The sequence below is a fragment of the Phaenicophaeus curvirostris genome, chromosome 9 (assembly GCF_032191515.1).
Source record: "Phaenicophaeus curvirostris isolate KB17595 chromosome 9, BPBGC_Pcur_1.0, whole genome shotgun sequence".
Lineage (NCBI taxonomy): Eukaryota > Metazoa > Chordata > Aves > Cuculiformes > Cuculidae > Phaenicophaeus > Phaenicophaeus curvirostris.
This window is the reverse complement of record NC_091400.1, coordinates 16,873,443-16,892,335: the sequence shown is the minus strand read 5'-3', so window position 1 is coordinate 16,892,335 and position 18,893 is coordinate 16,873,443. Positions and strand designations below refer to the sequence as shown.

The 18,893-nt window shown below is 45.9% G+C and overlaps 1 protein-coding gene across 1 annotated transcript; it reads right to left on the bottom strand.

Moving 5' to 3' along the window:
• Window positions 1-1,587: 1,587 nt before the first annotated feature.
• CXCL12 (C-X-C motif chemokine ligand 12) lies at window positions 1,588-17,229 on the bottom strand. The gene is made up of 5 exons (XM_069864256.1): window positions 17,074-17,229; window positions 12,054-12,171; window positions 8,642-8,728; window positions 4,870-4,967; window positions 1,588-3,038 (listed from the first exon to the last, which is right to left on the bottom strand). The coding sequence occupies exons 1-5, from the start codon at window positions 17,132-17,134 to the stop codon at window positions 3,007-3,009; spliced, it is 396 nt and encodes a 131-aa protein (XP_069720357.1). The 5' UTR covers window positions 17,135-17,229; the 3' UTR covers window positions 1,588-3,006.
• Between the last annotated feature and the right edge of the window lie 1,664 nt (window positions 17,230-18,893).

Here is an 18,893-nt window from a genome sequence, read left to right as displayed (position 1 = left end):
TTTCGCAGCCTGCTAAGACCATGATGCGCAGAGATGGAACAGCATGTGATGCACAGGATAGCCCAGGGAGCTTGGGGCAGCTGAGTGATTGGTTTCTCTAGTACAAAAGGCACGGCTGCTTTTCCTAACACATCATGAAAATGATGTCAGGGAAAGAACAAAGCTTCCTGCTCAGGGCTGGATTTTGATCTGAAGCAAGAGAAAGCTTCTATCAATTTCTCACTTAAGTCTTTGTTTACTCCTGGCCAGGTCCGTGCCACTCCTGCATTCACACTGTGTTCAACCTTGCCCAGGCAATTGTCACCAGTACAGCAGTGTCAGGGCCCAGGTCACAGTGTGAGACCCAAGAAATGCCAGAGGCAGACAGCCCCCAAAGCACCCAGACAACCACCGCCTGTCTGTAAGTGTTCCCTAGCTTTGCAGGGAGTCCCTTTCCTTCCCACTGCTATTGATGCATTTTCCCAGAAGAAAATGCCTTTCTTTTAGCACAGTCTGGTCCTGCAATGCTCACTAGTTTGCCCCCAGAAGGTTGACAGGTGACCCCATTTCCTGCAGTACCTCCACTATCCGGCTATATTGTTCAGAGCTGGGATCTCGGGGTCTGGCCGAGGTGCTCCACCACTGTTTGCCCAGACTGTAATTTGTGGTAGGCGTGTGCCCTGAGAGCTTTCCCTGCTGGTGCTGACCCCAGATGCACTCACTGTTAAAAAGGACTGCAACGGAGCACTGGCAAGGCTGTGCAGTCACATCTATCCACCCCATCTTTGCACTGGAAAGACGACGTTTCCCCTAAAAAAAATTCTTCATGGCCTCTATCATCATTAGCAAGGTATGCTGTTGCATCAAAGTCAGGGTATTATTTGATTCTCCATTACCTTCAATGGGAAATGTGTGAAGAATGCACCTTCCTGAGTGGGAAGGACAAATTCTGCATCTGTGTCAGAACCAAGACACTTCCACACTTTCCTCCTGGTCATTTTTTGGCTTTAACACTCACACGTCCACCACTGGGAAACCATTAGCAATTGCAGGTGCATGTATGGTGACAGCAGACCCTAAGATATAAAGTACAGTCCAGAGAAGATATAAAAAACTCTGGTTTTCTCACGAGAACTTTTTCAGTCTCTACTCTCTACCCTTACAATAGAGAATCTGATCCTACACACATTAGATCAACACTCCAATTCTCACCAAATACAGTGGTACCAGACCTTTCAAAACAGAAACACAATGTACTTAAAGCAGAAGGTTGTTAATAATAACAATAGAAGGAATATTAAAATCACACACACACAGTTTTAGGCACAGCAGTTGTTTTCTGCTTTAAAGCAAATGAGGTGATGTGGTCCCAGCTGAAGCACTCTCCGTAATAGCACTGTTTCACAGAGAGGAAAATACTTAAAAAATATTGACCTGAATCTATATAGAAGTAAGGTAGTCCCTGGCTAGCCAAAGTGCCTCTTTGGCACTAGGGATGCCAGTCACAAAAAGGAATGCTTAGTGAAACACCCCTCTCTGTGTTCCCAACACAAGCTGCAGGGAAGAGGGAAGATTCCTTTTGAAGCAACCCACTAAATAAAATAAATCTTACAATACACACAAAGATACATAAAAACACAAGCATTGTGCTGCACAAACGTGCTCCTCCTCTGGATTCTGGTACACAGAATAACATGATTATTGCAGTACTGCAGGTGTCTTTCTATACACTATATAGCAAATACATTGTGTATGCAGGTAGGAATTGGGAGAAAAAAATTTCTGAGAGAGGAGATTGGTACAAGAAAAGGTACATGTCCCTACATGTACCTTGCAAAGGAAATTCCAAAGGCTGTTGTGTTCACCAGAAAACAGGGCCATGGGTGCTGGTGAAGTGAGTGTTGGCCTTCATTTCAACACCCGAGAAACACCGCTCCTTCAACAAACCGGGCAGACCCTCTCTTGCCACAGTCATCTGTTTTCTCCAAATATATGGCCAGAAATCCTCTTCTAGGTATCTCCAGAGCAATCAAAGATGTTAATGCCCTCAGGTATGTTAGCTGAAATTATATCATTGCTGGTGAAGGGTCATGTGAACACATCTCTGCCTACTTCAGTGCAAATTAGCCAAGTGAGCTGAAGCCACCTCCTGTGGACAGGTGGGAAGAGGCACCTGGTGCGTGGCAGCATATCCGACTCCTCCAGCAACTTGCAACATGATCGTGAGGTTTGACCTTTAATAACACTTTCCTTTTTGTGCTAAAGTTTGTCATCAGAAACACAGGAACATAGGAAATGCCAGATGTAATAAGATCAGTATTGTGGTTCCTAACATGCACAACTACTACAAACCAATTACTAGCACCTTGCAATATCAGGTGTGCATTTACCCAGCTGCTCATAGCTGCCACCAAGGTCTCTGATCATCAGAGAGGGGCTTTAGCCCTGTAGCCCTGAGTTTAATCCATTACACTGAATACCTATAAATGCCACCCGTGGTAGTGTCCTCTTTCGTCAATGTCTGATGCTTTTTAACCTTCCTATGTTCTCGGCCTCGATGACTTCCGGAGGCAACAAGTTCCTCCACTACTTACACAACATCATTGCACTGTACAGTTCATGTCCTTCTAGGTTTAAAACTCCAGGAGACTTGCATGAACCAAAAGAAAGTTAAATAAAGCAGGACCTCTACGTAGCAAAGGAAATAAAATATTACATAATAAAATAGGGTTAGTTTAAATTCATATCTGCCCTCAGTGCTAGATAACAAAGAAACCTGTATAAAAACATATTTTTCTCAAATTGTTACGTCTGACTATATAAAAATAGCACTGTGAAAGCAAGCCAATTTGTGGGGGGAAAAAAAGGAAACAAACTCACCAAAAAAGACCCCAAACAAACAAAGAAAAACATTTGGAAATGCATGAAGCGTTGCTTTTGTGCAGCATGGTAACAGTGAAATGTATTCATTCCCTAATACTGGTTATCTGCTTTCTGCATCCTAAAGTAAGAAATCCTGTAGACGGCTTACAATGCTTGCCTCTTACATCTTGAACCTCCTGTTGATGAAGAACAGAGTGAAACACTATTAAGGTTTATTTCAGTTGCAAAAGTTTTGATATCAGGCCTAGTCAAACAGCAAATCTATGTCTGGACTAACCCAAAGACATTCCTTTTGCAGCCCCTCCAACCAGCATTTGCCAAATATTTTTGGGGAAGTTCTCCACAAGGAGCTACTGGGACCCAGCAGGGCAAAACCAGCAGTGGGAGTTATTTTGGGCAGGTCGTGTTCATCACAGTTAGTAAGGTGTTCAGAGCTAACACAGGAGGAAGGCTGGCTAGAGAGATTATTCTGGACCTGAAAGCCAGAGCAGAGAATTCTTGGTGGGCAAAGAGACTTGGCAAAAAAAAAATATATTCCAGCAGAGAAAAGAGGGATTAATCATTTATGAGCAGCCCCAGTAGTGGAGCAAGTGGCACTGGGAATGCCTCCTCTACCTGCCTCTATCCCACAGCTCTGCTGGAGATCAAGGGCTGCAGCTCCACAGGGTACCAGGTCTCTGTGAGTATGGAGTAACACAGGAGAGACCATGCTCTGCTCTTGTTGGTGTTCAGCTCCCACCACAGGGTGGCTGAAGGGCAGAGGCTCCCAAACGTTCAGCCCAGCCAGGAGCCATCCCCATGGCCTCCCTGCTCTGGGACCTCACCTGCTGCGAGTGGCTTGGTAGCATGTCACATCCTATGGTGACGAGCTGCCCAGTGAAGGTGAGGTGACAGAGAGGACAAGCAGCCATATGCTGCACAATAAACATGTGAGAAGTGTAGAGGCAGGGCGCTCAGGGCAGGAGGCAGATAGATAAAGTCTCCCATGCTCAGTGTGAGCATGGTACCCAGGGGGAGTGGTGGGTTAGGCATCTCAGCAAAGTGCATGTGTATTATGTGCAGGGTTCACTGAAAACAAGGAGCCAGTCAGCACTGGTAGCCTCCAGGTTTTGTGTGAAGCAACCTCTACTCCTGCTCCAGGCTGAATGGCCTTTTGCAAACTAGATGCGGTTGCTAAGGCTGAGCTACAAGTGTCAGAGGGTAAACACCAGGTATTCAAAAACTCTGATGCCCCAGCACATCTTGTCTAGCCTACAGGATCAGGATAAACATCCCTTTCGATGCCTGCTCGACAGCTAAGACTGTGAGACCACAGCCAGAGACAGCTGTGGCTACTCTCAGAAAAGGTAGCCTTGAAAAACTCATCCAGGCATAAAGAGCATGACTAAGCCATGAACAAAATTTTTCCCTTTGAAGATATCTTTTCCAACATCCCACACCAGTAACACTACTTCTTTTGGTGCAGAGAGGCAGGACACAGCACCCTAGTGGGAAAAGCATCAGCATGTGTAACGCTGTTCTCTGGGACTTGCGTAGCATTTCCCGTAGGAGACATGTCAACTAGCCACCAACACACCAAATCATGCCGTCACTACCAGTATTCATCATTAAAAATCACCAGTGACAAATTCACAGCTGAAATTTACAGTTTAACTCTGTCAGTTTGGTATTGGAGGAATATGCTTAGCTAAAAGAAAGAGGGCCTTCAAACCTTTAACCTTTCATCTTTTCTTCAGGGTTATTTTGGTCTCTTTGGTGCTCATTTTCCTTTTTGCAAAATGGGAATTTTTTTCCACTCCTGCTTTGGCTGAACTTCCCCCTTGTTTAAAGAATTTTATCTATGCAATACTCCTTTGCAGAGAGGGTACAGATGTTATCCTCCACAAATATGGGGGGAAATGGAGGTCTGGGGAGGCTAATATATTTACCCAAGGTCATATAGGATGTCAGTGGAAGAGCAGGGACTTGAACCTGAAATATCCCAGCTCAGAAACTAATGCCTCCTACCATTCTTTCTCCCTGGAGACTTTAGTGGTGTTGCACGGGAAGGGCAGCGTGGGCCCCGTTTCTTCTGTTGCTTTTTTTTATGAGTGCGATGACGTGGTCTAAATTAAAAGAAAAATACAAAAAGACTGCCATAAATTATCCATATACAAAGGCCTTATTCACATTTATCCTATGGACCCTTCACATCTTGCTGGCAGGGTGCAAATGATAACATCCCCTTTCTTATATCCTCTGCCTCACAGGAATACTAGGCAAATATAAATGCCCTGACGACAGGAAATTGGCAAATTTTGAGGCAAGAACAACTCTTTTCCCCAAAAAACCAAAGCCTCTTTAAACACCTGCCAGATCTTGTCAGCCTCAAGCCTCACCATCCCCATGGTACCCCCTGAGGTACAATGAGAGCAGAGAGAGGCTGGATTTCTGGCTTCCCACACAGCATTCTCACTCACTTCAACAAGAAGTGGTGGCTACTGTATAGGATTTGTGGGCATTTGGTGCCTTAAAACAAGACTGTAAATATAGCTCCCTACATTGTCCCCCACCATGTGATGTGTGGAGCATTCACTCAGTACATGCTCGGTGGAATACCCAGAGGCAGTTGTTCTATTATCTTGTACTTCAGCCCTTATTTACAAATGAGGTTAGAAATTAGAAAGAGCTGCCACACTGGTGTTTACAAACACTGTGTAGGAAGACAGCAGCAGAACTTGGCTGCCCTCACAGCAGCTGTTAGAAGTTGGGAGTTTCCTTTCCTTTGTCCCAGCAGACTTAAGGGAAAGGTTTTTCCTATTTGAGCTTGTCGTCTTCTCCAGGTCCATCAGCTTTCTTGCCTGTGCCAGCAGTAACCACTGAACTTAATGGACACCAGCATCTTGAACTGAGGGAAGTTCTGAGATGGGACTATATTAATGTGACAGTGGACAAGTTGATCTCTGTTCATTTTGGACTCTGTTAATCCTGCAAGGGCCTGATTTCTCATATCCCTGAGTGAAGCGAGAATGGAAAGGCAGTCAATGAACTGTAAATGATGACTGGGATTGCCTGGAAGTGATAAAGTATGTTAGCTGTTTCAAGAAAGGACTGATTTGCCCCTTGCATATAGAATGAATAGATGTTGAATGAAGTTGGCCACAGCAGCTGCACAATGATTTTTAAAGCCAGTTAAGGAATTTGGATACCTGACAGCCTGAATGTATTTTACTGATGTCTCTTAAGTGTGTATATTACATGGAGATGTGACGAATAAAAAGCAATAATAAAGGCTAAGCAGAATTATTGAGAAAAATAATTCCCTACTTAAAATCACCTCTGGTTTCACAAACAACTGCATTGGACTGCTATATCCTATGAACTTTTCCTTGCCCTTAGCTTGCTCTTGTAACATAGAAGATACTCTCGTATTGAAGCGCTGCTGTAGGTTAAGGAGTCTTGGTAGTTCAGATTTTACTTAAGCAATTACAAGAGCCCTTTCTACAAAATGTATTGATTTTATTCCAGAAAAATAAATTCCCATGTACAATTGGGTTTTCATAACATGAAACAATTAGCCATTTTATTGCTAGTGCATATAGAGTAATGTCACATTTCATACAATTTCAGTACAAGTGAAAAAATATAATATATGGCTGATTGAAATTGATAGCTACGTTAACATTTATAGATCTATATAGATTTATTTTACAAGCTGTTAGTAGTTTAGAGGGATATCGGTGTTTTAAACTACCAACATTCATATGGCTCCAATTCAAATATATGAATTTTTTGATGCACTATAAATATATTCCAAAGTACATTTCATTGAAGAAGTCAAAGCTGTGTGCTAAAATATATCAAAAACATGCCTTGTGAAAATGCTACAAACAGAGTCCTGGCTGTCTGTGGAGTAAATGAAAATGCCACTGGTGCTAGCATTACTAGTTGGAAAATGAAAACAATGCCATGATTACAGGATTAGGTGATGGAGATATATATGCTTTCTGTCATCTTATCTCATAGAGCTGGAACCAAATTATCTTCTGCTACTCAATGTAAATCCACCAAGTTAACAGAATTGCTTCTGGATTAGCATTAGGTAAAGAAAACCCAGAATCTGGCTGAAAATCAGGAACAAGCTCACTAGTTTTGCTAGAGCTGGACCCACATCTTCACTAGTGGAAGTGAGAGCAGAACATGTTCCAGCTGAGTTGTTTCCTCAAGTCAGGCAGGCAGGATCTGAGCACATAATCACATTTGCCCAGCACTACAAATTTTTTAAGTGCTTCCTAAGTTTCAGGTCTAACGAACAGCATCAAGAGCTTCACTGGGAATGACAGCAAATAGAAACTTAGGCAGGGGCTTGAGGTTTTTCCAAAGTTGGAAAACAAAGTAGCTCAAGCACCTAGGATAGTCAGCACAGGCCGCATCCTGCTCTTAGGTTCAGGTGTGCCTAAATCCAAAGCCATTTTGGCATCATTAACCTGGATTACCTCTGCAGAGAATGTGCCCAAAGGACAAGAGGGTTGAGCGATGGCAGCAAAGAAGGCACTGAGCATCGGATGAGATGGGAAGAGCTGTCAGGGCTGGAATCACAGTCAGTTTGTTATCTTGCTTCCCACCCTCCTCCTCCTTTCTTGGCCCCAGAGTGGTCCCAAAAGGGTCACATGGAGGAACCTCTCTACTTCTGGTAGTGTTTTTCCCCTTGTTTATGGTAAAAGCACAGGGGAAGACTTTGTTTAACTCTACTCTTTGTTTGGCAGGTGCAGTTCAAACAGTGGAGAGCATTCAAGTACCTGTACCATTTCACATCTGTCCTGGGGCCGTACCCTTCCCCACATTTCTCCAAAAATGCATTGCTTTTGCAAATGACTGGATTCCAGGCCTGCCTTTACCCTACAGATGCAGGGGGGGCAAGCTTCAGCATGGTTACAGCAGTTACTGAGGGGTAGGAATGTGGTGGCAAGGTTGAGAAGGATTCTGAGTGCACAGGTAGGCTTGCCTGCCAAAACACCGCTGCTGGATGAACCACAGCCCAGCGCTTTGGGCAAAGGAGGGAATTTTTCGTACCATTACTCGTCTCATCTTCAGTCCCAGGGGGTGGAATCCTCCCCTGCAACTCAGCACAGAAATGTTCTCTGTGCTGCTCTTGCTCACCATAAAATTGAACTGAGATAGGATGGGTTCACTTCAGAGTAGCCATGATCATCCACTTTCAAGGGGAATAATCGTAGTTCTAAAAAGTCTGAGTTCGCCAAGCATGGCTGGTTTTCCTCTGGCCTTGTGGGAAAGCCTTATTCATGGCAGTGCATCTTGCCTTGGCTGATATTAATAGCACTTCACATTGGCCAGCAGAGAAACAATTTTTAGCGCCAAGACCCCCTAGGTCTCAGCTGCCTGTGCAAACAGACCCCATTATAACATGGAGAAGGGGCTCCAAAGAAACTGGAACAATATAGATTCTAAAGTAATTGTAGTTTGACCTAGGGAAGAAGGGGCATAAAGGAAGTATTTTCCTTGGGAGAACGGCTTTTTTTAAAAGAAGATGAGTTGAGGACCCCAGAACAGATTCATTAGGATAGATTTTGCCTTAAATCCTGGCAAAACTCTTAGTTTAACATATAGTATATACTAGAAGCTGTTGTTTTAATACAGACTAGGTCAGCTCCAAACCCATCTTCAAAACAGTATCTGATTCCACGAGTACTTCATCCACATGGTAAAAGCCAGCCCTTAATATTCTACCCTTTAATAACTCAGGGTGTTAGCTGTTAAGTCCATTTGTCTCTTGCCTTACTTGTTTAAAGCTTTCTCCAGATATTCCTGGATCCACTTTAACTTGGGATCAATGCACACTTGCTTGCTGTTGCTCTTGAGCCTTGCACTGTCAAAGAAGAAAAGTCACAGTGAGTCTAGTGTGCAATGTTCCTCAGCCCACATCAACTACCCACCCCTGGATGCATTTTTCTTGGTTGTCAGTGTTGCTCTCAGTTAAACTGTGAAGAAAATGGGTTATCCCTGCCATCCTCAAGGAACCTGCTATAAACATCCCTGGTTTCAAAGCACTGGTACTATCCGTCTCCTCTGATGCTAATTCTTGTTGTCTGTACTGGAATGAATGTGGGGGTGGGACAGATACAGAACTTGAATCTAAGTTTTCAAATTCATACTTGGGCTGTTGCGAGTTCAGTGCCAACAAGAGCTAAATTTCATTTGGAAATACTGACATGGTAAATACAGGTCATTTTTGTAAGAAATTAATTACAAACAGCTTTCAGATTCAATATAAAATTGAATTTCACCTGTTTTGAGGGCAAACATCAAACCATACCTCTTGGATGTTTTGAAAGGGTCTGGCTATTCATTAGCTATTTGTTTTATGCAAGGATGAACTAACAGATTGCAGGCAGGAAGACAACTGGAAGTACCATAGTGCCAGAGGCAAGCTTTCCTTCATACATTCACTTAGCACTGGAAACAAAAGCAGAAACCTCCTGAGGGATTTCTCAGGGATGTTCAAGTTGCACTTTCCACATCAGACTGTTCAATTAATTTTAATTCCCTGTGAATTTGGCATTTGGGCTATCTATATCTTTCATATAGGAGCAGTACAAATAGCTTTTCACCCACATCAGCTGGTCTCCCCCTTCAGGGATCTCAAGGCATCTTGAGAGTGCGATGGTCTCCCACATTTCATGAAGCACCCTGCCTCTGCACCATCTGCTCAGAAATTTCCCTTTAAACAGCCTGCCTGCCAGGCAAAAGTGCCAAAACCAGCAATTTCACAGAAATGCCCATAGGAATAAGTCCAGGACATGTTTAAGCATTTTGTTGGATAGAAGCCAAAATGTTCCCTGCTTTATAAAATGAAATCTGCAGAATATAAAACTATGGCGTAAGAAATAATAGGTCAAAAAGGCTCCTTGGTCCAAAGTTATGCAACAACACAGTTATAACATAAACACATAGAAGATCAAGACTTGCAAGCCCTGCGCCAATAAAGAGATGAATGGGCCTAATTCATATTTCCCTTACAGCAGTGCCAAGCTGGAATATTTCCAGTGAAATGATACCAACATAGAGTAAGAATGGATTTGCTGATGTCAGCAATGCCTAGGAACTCCTGAGCTGGCCTCACAGGGCATAGAAGCAAAAGCACGTTACCAGCCTCCACATGCAATGCAATTCCTCTCACCTAATATTAAGACATGGATTTTTTTTTAGACATTTATTTCTGAACCTGTTAGCCCCTGCTCCATGTACAGTCACAGCAGAGACCTAGGCAATTGTATGGATTGTTAATCTAAACAGATTTAGGTATCTACTTTAGGATGCTACCTACTCATTGCAGGACAGAGGAGACTTCTGGATTTGGACAGATGACTACTGATAGAATCAAAGACAAAAGCCTGCTCCTAGACTTTTTATTCAGGTACAAATCCCCTCAACCATAAAGGGGAATGTAAAAAAGTACAAAAGCTTTCCTTGAAACTATAAGATTTAACTGAGATTTTCTATTTGTGAAAAAGGTAGCTTTTGATCTACTTAACACTTTCACTGTATAATGCATATCCACTACATTCAGAGTGTGCTTTAAACCACCAAGATGAGAAAATTGTATGTTAGTTTTGATTTCATTGCATCTTCTGTTTCAATAAAGATATAGTTCAAACTCATAATGTTTCAGAAGTATTTGAAGGTAATTACTTTTTAAAGCAACAGAAAGATGGTGAACTACAAGTCTGCGTGGTCTGTGTGACACTAAGTCACCTTGCAAACACATTTGCATGAGGGATGGACAAGAACATGAGTTGTTCATGTTTCTGCATTTCATGTTCTTATCTATCTCTAATGACTATGAACCCACATTAATTAAGAGACTGATGTGTACTCTATCCTGTCATAAATGCCTGTCATTTTCTTGAAACCGCTCCACAAAATACCAAATTCTCTACAAAGCCTTAGCACTAGGACCTTTATGACATTCATAGACAGTCCCAGAGCACAGTTCCATACATTATTGCAGTTTGGATGCTTGCCTTCAAAAATGTTTATAGATAGAGATCAGATTTAGTCACAGATGTTTTTGCCATTTTTGTGACAGGAAATTATTTCTCAGCTGAGGCTTACTTTTTTCTCACCATACCCCACCAAATCCTAAGGTAGAAGCACATGTGAGAAAATGGGTATTATCTACCAGAGTGGTTAAAAAAGGAAAAAAAATCGTATGAATAAAAATTGATTTGTGAATGGAAATATGCTTTTCAACGTATCTGCATATTCCCAAGACATCTCATGAGACCACATCAGTTTTCTGAGCGAAGAAATGTTTTGGATGACAAAGAAAGAATTTCTACAGTATTTGAGTTGTAACTGGAAGAGCTTGACATGGATCCAAGACAGAACTAGTGACAGGAGTACTGCACAGAAACCCAGTGTAGTCACTGAGACCATCTTACAGATGTCAACAGAAGTTGATAGTAGTAAGGCTCCCTTGCATAGAAAAGATGAATGCTGTTTTTTCTTCTGAAGATTTTGAATTTCGGGAGAAGAGGGAGGGTCACTAATGAACAAATGAACCAAAAAGACCTTCCTAAAAACACACACACACACATACACACAGACCTACAATCCCATTTCCCCTGAAAATTAGTGTTTCTTTTTCTGAAAAAAAATGAAGAGGTTATTTTCCATCGGGAATCCATTATTTCTGTCCTGCTGTGAGCTGTGATTTGCTGGTCAGTCACTGCTTAGTAAGTTTGTCCCTAGATCAAGCCAGCATATTTTTAGGACCTGTACCTCCCATGAAATCCAGGAATTCCCTTTGCTTGCTTAGCTTCCCTGTGGAGAAGTGGAGCATTAGAAGACTCAGATCACTGTAAAGTCTTTTCCCCAACATGTGAAGGCATGTCCAAGGCAGTGGACATTCTGTCTGAAATTCCTGCTCACATACCCATGAGGGAACAGGATGTGGGATCACATAAGTCACAGGGAGATCACAGAGGTGATCTGGGAAACACATCTGGGAAACATCTAGCTTTTGTGTGGGGTGAAGCAGGGTCCAGCTGTATCTGACACACGGGCTGAAGAGATGAATTGGAAATCATGACGTGAGACAGACCAAATTGCAGCCAACAAAGCAGAAGCCAGCTCTGTGACTCTTTTTGACACCTGAAATTTGCACCCAGCTGAAAAATTAAGAGACTTACACAATCTGAAGTGAGCAGTTGGGTGTGGAGAGGATTTTGAGGTGCTTAATATTGGCTCTTGCCACGTTGCTCTCGTAGAATCGACAGGGGCATCGATAAGTCAGGCTGACGGGTTTCTCTGTGGGACACAGGGAAAGAAAGGACATGTTACTCCCTCTTGCTCCCAGCCAGCAGCCCAGATACACATACCGGGGCTGACAGAAACTCCTCCAAATACGCAGGTGAAAAAAAGCAGTAGAAAAGCTGTAGCTTTGGGAAAGCATTTGCCCACAGCTCACGGCACAATCCTTCTATCCCAGCACCAAGCCTTTCAATAATGGTGCGTGGGATTTTGGAAGACAAAAGAGGAGGGACAGAAAATGGAGATAAGTAAAGAAGAAGAGATTAGAATAAGGAGCCGCTCCATTGTGCAGGGATGCTCCTGGTAATTAGACAAGATAAAGGCCAAAAGAGGGGGCACTTGTCCTCAGCGTTGTTCTTGTCAAATGATTTTGACCCGAGGGCAAATTAGAAGGTAGCCAGAAGAAAGCGATGAATTCCGACGAGTTTAGATCAAAACCCCTCGGCTCAGGTGCAGGCTTTTCACGGGGGACTTACCGGCTACAGAAAAGCCCTGAGTCTTTCAGGTTTTCCCAGGGCCCAGCAATTGACCTTTCCCCACTACAGGCAACATTTTCTCCCAGCCGAGATACTCGCACTAGGAGATGCGGCTCGGAGACCACAGTGGGTTCGCAGGAAAGATTTGGAGTCTTTTGAATTCCATGCCTGAGTCAAAGTAACGGCTGTGGAGAAGACAATGTGTTCTCCGTATCAGGGACCACCAGACTGGATAAGAGTTTTGTCACTGGCGTCACTAGGGATAGAATTAAGTTTAGCCCCCTAGGCTAAAAATTAGCCCTGTATATGCAGGCAGAACTGAGAAAAGCAGCCTGGTGCTCACCACAGCCTCTGATGCAGTCCTGCTACCTGATGTCTCCGTGAGATAACTTAATTACTGGGAACAAAGTGCATATAATAAGGCACTCACTCTGTGTAAGCTTCAAAGCTCCATGCACACTACAAGACAAACGCAGAAGCCTTGCCTGAAAATCTAGAAGTAGCTGCCTAAGATTTAAAACAATTTCCCAGTGGAGCAGTTTTCAGCCTCTGGGAGGAATTAAATTCCTACACCTAACCCATAAGGTCTAGTTCATACTGTAGATGGGCAGATCTATATCGGATAGGGCTTTAGATCCCACTAGGCAACCTGCCACTGCGTTTATTTAACCACACAGCATTTAGCCACATAGGAGCATTTGCAGCATCCAAACTCAGTTCCCTTAAAGGCACATGTAGAGCTAAAGGGTAGGGTAAGGCTTGGAATCCCTAAACTCCTGTCTGGGAAGGTGAGAAAAGAGACAGTTCTTCAAAGTGTGGCTGATCTGCATATATTGCACATTTACTAATGCCTGTCTCTAGCACACATAACCACACCCAAAATGATGAATTTACCTTGTTCTCAGAAAGGAAGACACTTTTTTCTAAGAGATGAGCCAGAATGAGATCCCATGGGCAGATGGGCAAACAGAGAACAATTCATCAGTAGAAGCAGAGTTCCTCCAGATTCACACCAGGATCTGGACTATAAATTAACAAAATTGGAGGTCTTTTTCTATCAGTTTTATGGCAGCCCAAACAGTGATATCATCTGTGAGTTAATAAATGGGAGGAGAAACACCCATCTGCAGCAGAAGGAGGAAGGAGGGCTGCAGGATGAACCTCACAAAAACGCACCAGACTCACTAGTGCCAATATGGAAGGAAGAAAGAAAGAAAGGTGCTAGTATTTGCCACATTAAATATGCACCTGATAACCACACATCAGTGAGTTTATGTTGGAACGGGAGGCTGAAACTGAATGCAATCACACAACAATACTTAGCGCAGTTGCTGTGAGAAGTGTCTCTGCAAGCTTGTACCAACCAAGTTTAAGCAAGCTTTACCCTGAACAACATGCAAAAATATGAACTGCTCAGATCTATGATTTAAGAATGAAATTCTGTCTTCTCTGGGACTGAGAGAGGGATTTTTAATTCCATTCCACATGAAATCAGGAGCAGAGAAAGTTTAACCATGACTAACATGTCTGTGAGTCCCAAAGCTGTTTCCTGCACAGAAATGAACGTTTAGCACAGCAAGGAAGAGGGTAAGCCCCAGCATCTGGCATTCTTCTGTCACCCTAATGACAACTCTCCTCCTTGCACAAGAATCCCTTCGGTTTATCTGTGCCCCTTTCTTGGTGATCAGCAACAGGCACTGAGCACCAGGGAGCAGCACTGCAGGCACCAACCTGGTCAGCTCCCAGCACCACTAACAGGGAACTGTTACCTCCTGCCACTGCTCCTCCAGCACTACAATTCTGAGAGCTTGGCTGTCACTCACTGCTCTCAGCAAGGCTGAGAATTAATGCGTGTGGCACTCCCAACACATGAACCCCTATCATCCTAAAGTAGAAAGGGGAAAGGGCCATTTAGGGGCCATAATTTGGTAATGGAACATTTCTGGTCTTACTCTGAGGCCAACAAACATCTTCCTTATCTCATTGCAAAACATGAAACAAATTGTTCCATGCACTGTAGAGATGTTTAAGCCAATTATTATACAGATTTGTACTGCAGGAGTTAATGCTCTGTGGGTTCTTCATTGTCTAATAAACACTGAGAACAAACTGAAGCCATTCTCTCAGTAGGACAACTGAGTATAGCCTGTTAATCACACTGTTACATGAATACACACCAGTTTTCATGAAACTGATTATACATAAAGCTTTTGAGACTTTTACCCGTCTGGCACATTTGGTTAAAATGGGTGAGTATAGTCAAAAGTTACAGAAGAGTCAGACACTATTCAGACACCTCAATGTTATTCCTTCAGCCTTATTTCCTCAGACAAAAAGAAAAAAAGAACACCTCTTTTGGTCTCAACTAGAAGGGTCTGAATGGTTCTTGGTTTGGGGTGGTTTTATTTTTTTAAGTAATAAATAAGTTCACTGTTTTCTAACTCAAAGCTAAGTTTTGCTGCCTCTGAACACCCACTTAGTCTAAGGACGAAGCACTTGTAAAAGCTTCCTTCACAGAGTAGCCACTTGACAACATCAGAAGGTACCTATTTCACCCATAGGGTTGCCTTGCCTCACCTGCCCTGGAACGGGACAGTAAGGGAACAAGCAAGTTGACAGTTATGCTGAAAAGTTACCGTCTGTAACTTGCTGTGCAAGCTGGGAAGGTCTGGGCACTTGAGCAGAGATGGAAGTGATGGGCATAAAACATTTGATGGAAGAATGATTTTACTGTTCATCTATGGGTGTGTTTGTCAGTATCAGGAGAGGGCAGACAACTTTCTAAGACTGGAAAACCTACATTTCCCTGGGAAACGAGGCTGTGATAGGCAGATAGAGCTTTACCAGGGTGACTAGGAAGAATGTGGAGCTCACCTGCTCTTCAGGACAAGGCAGCCCTTGCACCTCTAGCCTGTGTCAGTGCTGAGAGTACTGTATGTTATGCAAAGATGGCAAAAAACTGCTTATCCTGACAAAAAATGCACTTATTCCGGTGTAAAGATACCCGGAGCCATTGGCTGCCAGCTGAGGATTTGGTGCCACACAGGGAACAAAGCGAGGGGCAGCCGGGAAGCTCTGACAGCCTTCCAGCCTTGTGCTAAAGCGCTCCAGAGGGGCAAAGCGAGGAGAGGGGCAGCTCCCGGACCCCTGCCCCCGCGCCCCCGTACGGGTGGCAGAGCCGGGGCGAAGTTCTCCCGCAGGGACCCAGGGGAGCTCGCTCTGGGTGCCGGGGAGCTCGCTCTGGGACACGGGGAGCGCGCTCTGGGACACGGGGAGCGCGCTCTGGGACACGGGGCAGCGCTGCGGGGTCCGGGCTGGCTCTGGGTTCGGCTTCGCTACCTGCGCGCTCGCTTCCAGCCCGGCTGCCCGGCCGAGTCTGTCGGTCGGAGTCCGTCTGGAGCTTTTTGAATGCTTCGCCGGGCCGGGGGGTGCTGCTGGGACTATACCGCGGAAAAAGCATCTCGGCGAAGTTATCGGGAGCGATCACCTCTCTCCAGTTAAACAAAGAGGACACCTGAGGGCATCATCTGTCACTCTCGGTGGGGAACACCCAAGTTTCGGCCGCCAGAATGGGAGAGCAGGAAGGGAGCTGAGGTTTGAAAGGGCACTCGTTAGCGAGCCAGCGAGCTCTCGATGAGGGGACAAAAGGTGGCAGAAGGAGGTGCCCAGCGGCTGCGGGCAGGACCCTCGCTCCGCCACGGGAGGGCTGTGCGGCTGCCCCGGAGCCCCGCGGGGTGCGGAGCGAGAGGAGCGAGGCCGCGCTCCCCGGCCGGGCTGCGGGGGGACATGGTGGGACATGGGGGGACCCGGTGGGCAGTGAGCAGCCGCGGTGTCGCTGCCTCGGCCACCAACGCCGCCGTGGCAGCGCTCGCCGGCCGCCAGCCCCCCGAGCTCGCCCGGCCTCCGGAGCGCACCTTTCCGCGCCCCCCGAAACCTCCCCGAGCACCGCGGGGCGAGGGGGACGGTGAATCCCTGCCGAGTGGCCGCTTTGGCTCAGCTCTGTTCTGATGGAGGGAAGATAGATCACGAAAGAGGACAGAGAAGGAACTGAACAACCGCCTGTTTCTTATTTCTTGTAACTTTTAGGATTGTTTTTTTAAAGGGGAAACCGAGATGCATATTTTGGAACCAAACCACTTTCCCGCAGAGCGAGCGCTGTTGAAAGTCTTTCCCCAGACGATTTCAATCTGGGATAAGCTTGGCAAAGACGATCGCTTTGACTGGCCTTCTTTCGAAAAAAGCGAGCGAGGGAGGGATGGAGGGAGGCTGCCTGCTTCCAGCTCCCAGCAGCGATCTGAGCCGCGGCAGCAGAGCCCGCGGAGCTCCGCGGGGTGCAGGGATTTCCACGGGACCGTAACCCCGTCCCGAGCTCCCCGGCCCCGCGGCAGGAGCGGGGCGAGCGGCGAGCGGGCTGCTCACTTACCCTCCGAGAGGGAGACGAGGGCCAGGGCGAAGGCGAGCAGAGCCAGGGCTCGGAGGTCCATGCCGGGGCGGCTGCGGGGCGCGGGGCTGGCGCTGAACTGCTCGTCCCGGCGGCTGCGGAGCTCTGCCCGAGTCCCCTCCTCCCCTCCCTCTATAGAAGGGCCGGGACCGCCGGGGCTGGGGGAGGGGAGCCAGGGGGAGTAGCTAGCCTATGATTTATTGGCCGTGGCATGTTATTACATCCTTCCTCTGTTAAAAATGCTTGGAAAGGAACCAAAAGAGCGAGGGCTCCTCTCTTCGTTCCGTCATCCCGGCAGAGCGTTCGCCCCAGCATCCCCGACCCCCCCGTGGGACGGCAGCTCCCCCCGGGAGCTCGGAGCCGCGATCGCCGGCACCCCAACCAGCTCGGGGAGAAAGTTTCCCCACCAAACTGTGCCTGTCCCGGTCCCTTCTAGGCGCTCCGGCCCCGCTGCTCTTGAACCAGAGCTGCTAGAGCTGGGACAGCTGTGGGGATGCATCCCGTAACGTCTCGGCATCCACATCGCGAGGAAAAAAATCGCCCTTCACTCCCATGGGCGCGAATTTAGATTTACACTGGTGCCTTGGGCATCAGATCCAGCGTCTCGTACAAAGCGCCTTCCCAGAAATTTATTTGAGGGGAAAAAGAAGAGAGGGAGATACTCAGTTTTTGCTTCCGCAATCTGAGCTCGAAACACCATCTTGTCCGTGTATCAGCTGAACCCCGTTGTACATTTGCTGCTGCATTTCTCCTTCTTTGTGTTGCAGATGCCGCTGGGCTCCCTGGCACCTCGGCTGAAAGCCCCTAGAGTGCTCCTGAGCCCTGGGGTCTCAGGGTTGCAGCTTAGTCGGAGCTGTTACAGCATTGTCAAGTGTAATTGACTTAAGCGTGTTCTCGCTGTCTGCAGTCCGAGCCCACGGGGCCCTGTTTGTTGCCATTCAATACTTTAAATAAACATCGAGGCTTTGATTGAATTTGCCCCCCTCAGCTGCATTTAAAACAGGCGCCTTCGGTTGGGACGGAGAAGGGGGTGGGGGGGGGAAGGGTAAAGCTGGAGGTGTTTAAAGGACAGGTCCACTATGCCACCAAAGACAGCAATACCTGTGTAACTTCAAACTCCCTCAGCCACAGCTCCTGAGGCTGAAAACAGGGCTGCTTTAGTCAAGGAAGCTTTTTTCTAAAGGCCAGGGGAAACACTTGTGCTAACACTGGGCAATGAACTGCCTGGCACACACAACCAGCTCCCTAAATCTAGTTATTTGTATTTCTTTATCCTTGCTTACCAACAAGCGTTGAATTTGTTTAGGCTGATGTTGCTCTCCCCTTTCTTTTAGGTAAGCTAGCTCAGTAGTGCTAGTAGGACCCTGATGCACTGAAAAGAGCCAATAACCAGTGCTGTGAGCTGGCTATAACTACCATGATATCCTGCAGGGATAGAAGTGAATTGTGATCCCACTGCAAACACTGGTAGGAAAGCTGCTGTCCCACCAGTGCTGTGGTTGACACATGGGGACGTCCCCGCTGCCCTTCATATAAGACAGTAATAGTGTGTCTTTGTTGTTACTACAAGCACAGAGAAAAACAGCCCAAGGATCTAATCACAGAGACTGTGTGGATGCAGAATGACATCAGCGGTAAATCTGAGTAGTGGTCTTCCTCTCAGCATCCTCAGGCACGCATACATGAAAGGGAAAACTGCTTGGATTCTAGGAAACACCTGGACAGACCTTCAGAACTGACTCGAAGAGATGCAAGGGCTCTCCCCACATCTCTGGATGACTGAGTGCAGCCAGCTCCCAGCA

Bases quoted from the DNA above. Each gene is read 5' to 3' on its own strand.
- CXCL12 (XM_069864256.1), bottom strand. From the start codon at position 17,134: ATGGACCTCCGAGCCCTGGCTCTGCTCGCCTTCGCCCTGGCCCTCGTC. The intron at 12,172-17,073 runs GTAAGTGAGCAG...TGTGTCCCACAG, and splicing joins CCTCGTCTCCCTCTCGGAGG to AGAAACCCGTCAGCCTGACT. The intron at 8,729-12,053 runs GTAAGTCTCTTA...CTTCTTTGACAG, and splicing joins AACTGCTCACTTCAGATTGT to TGCAAGGCTCAAGAGCAACA.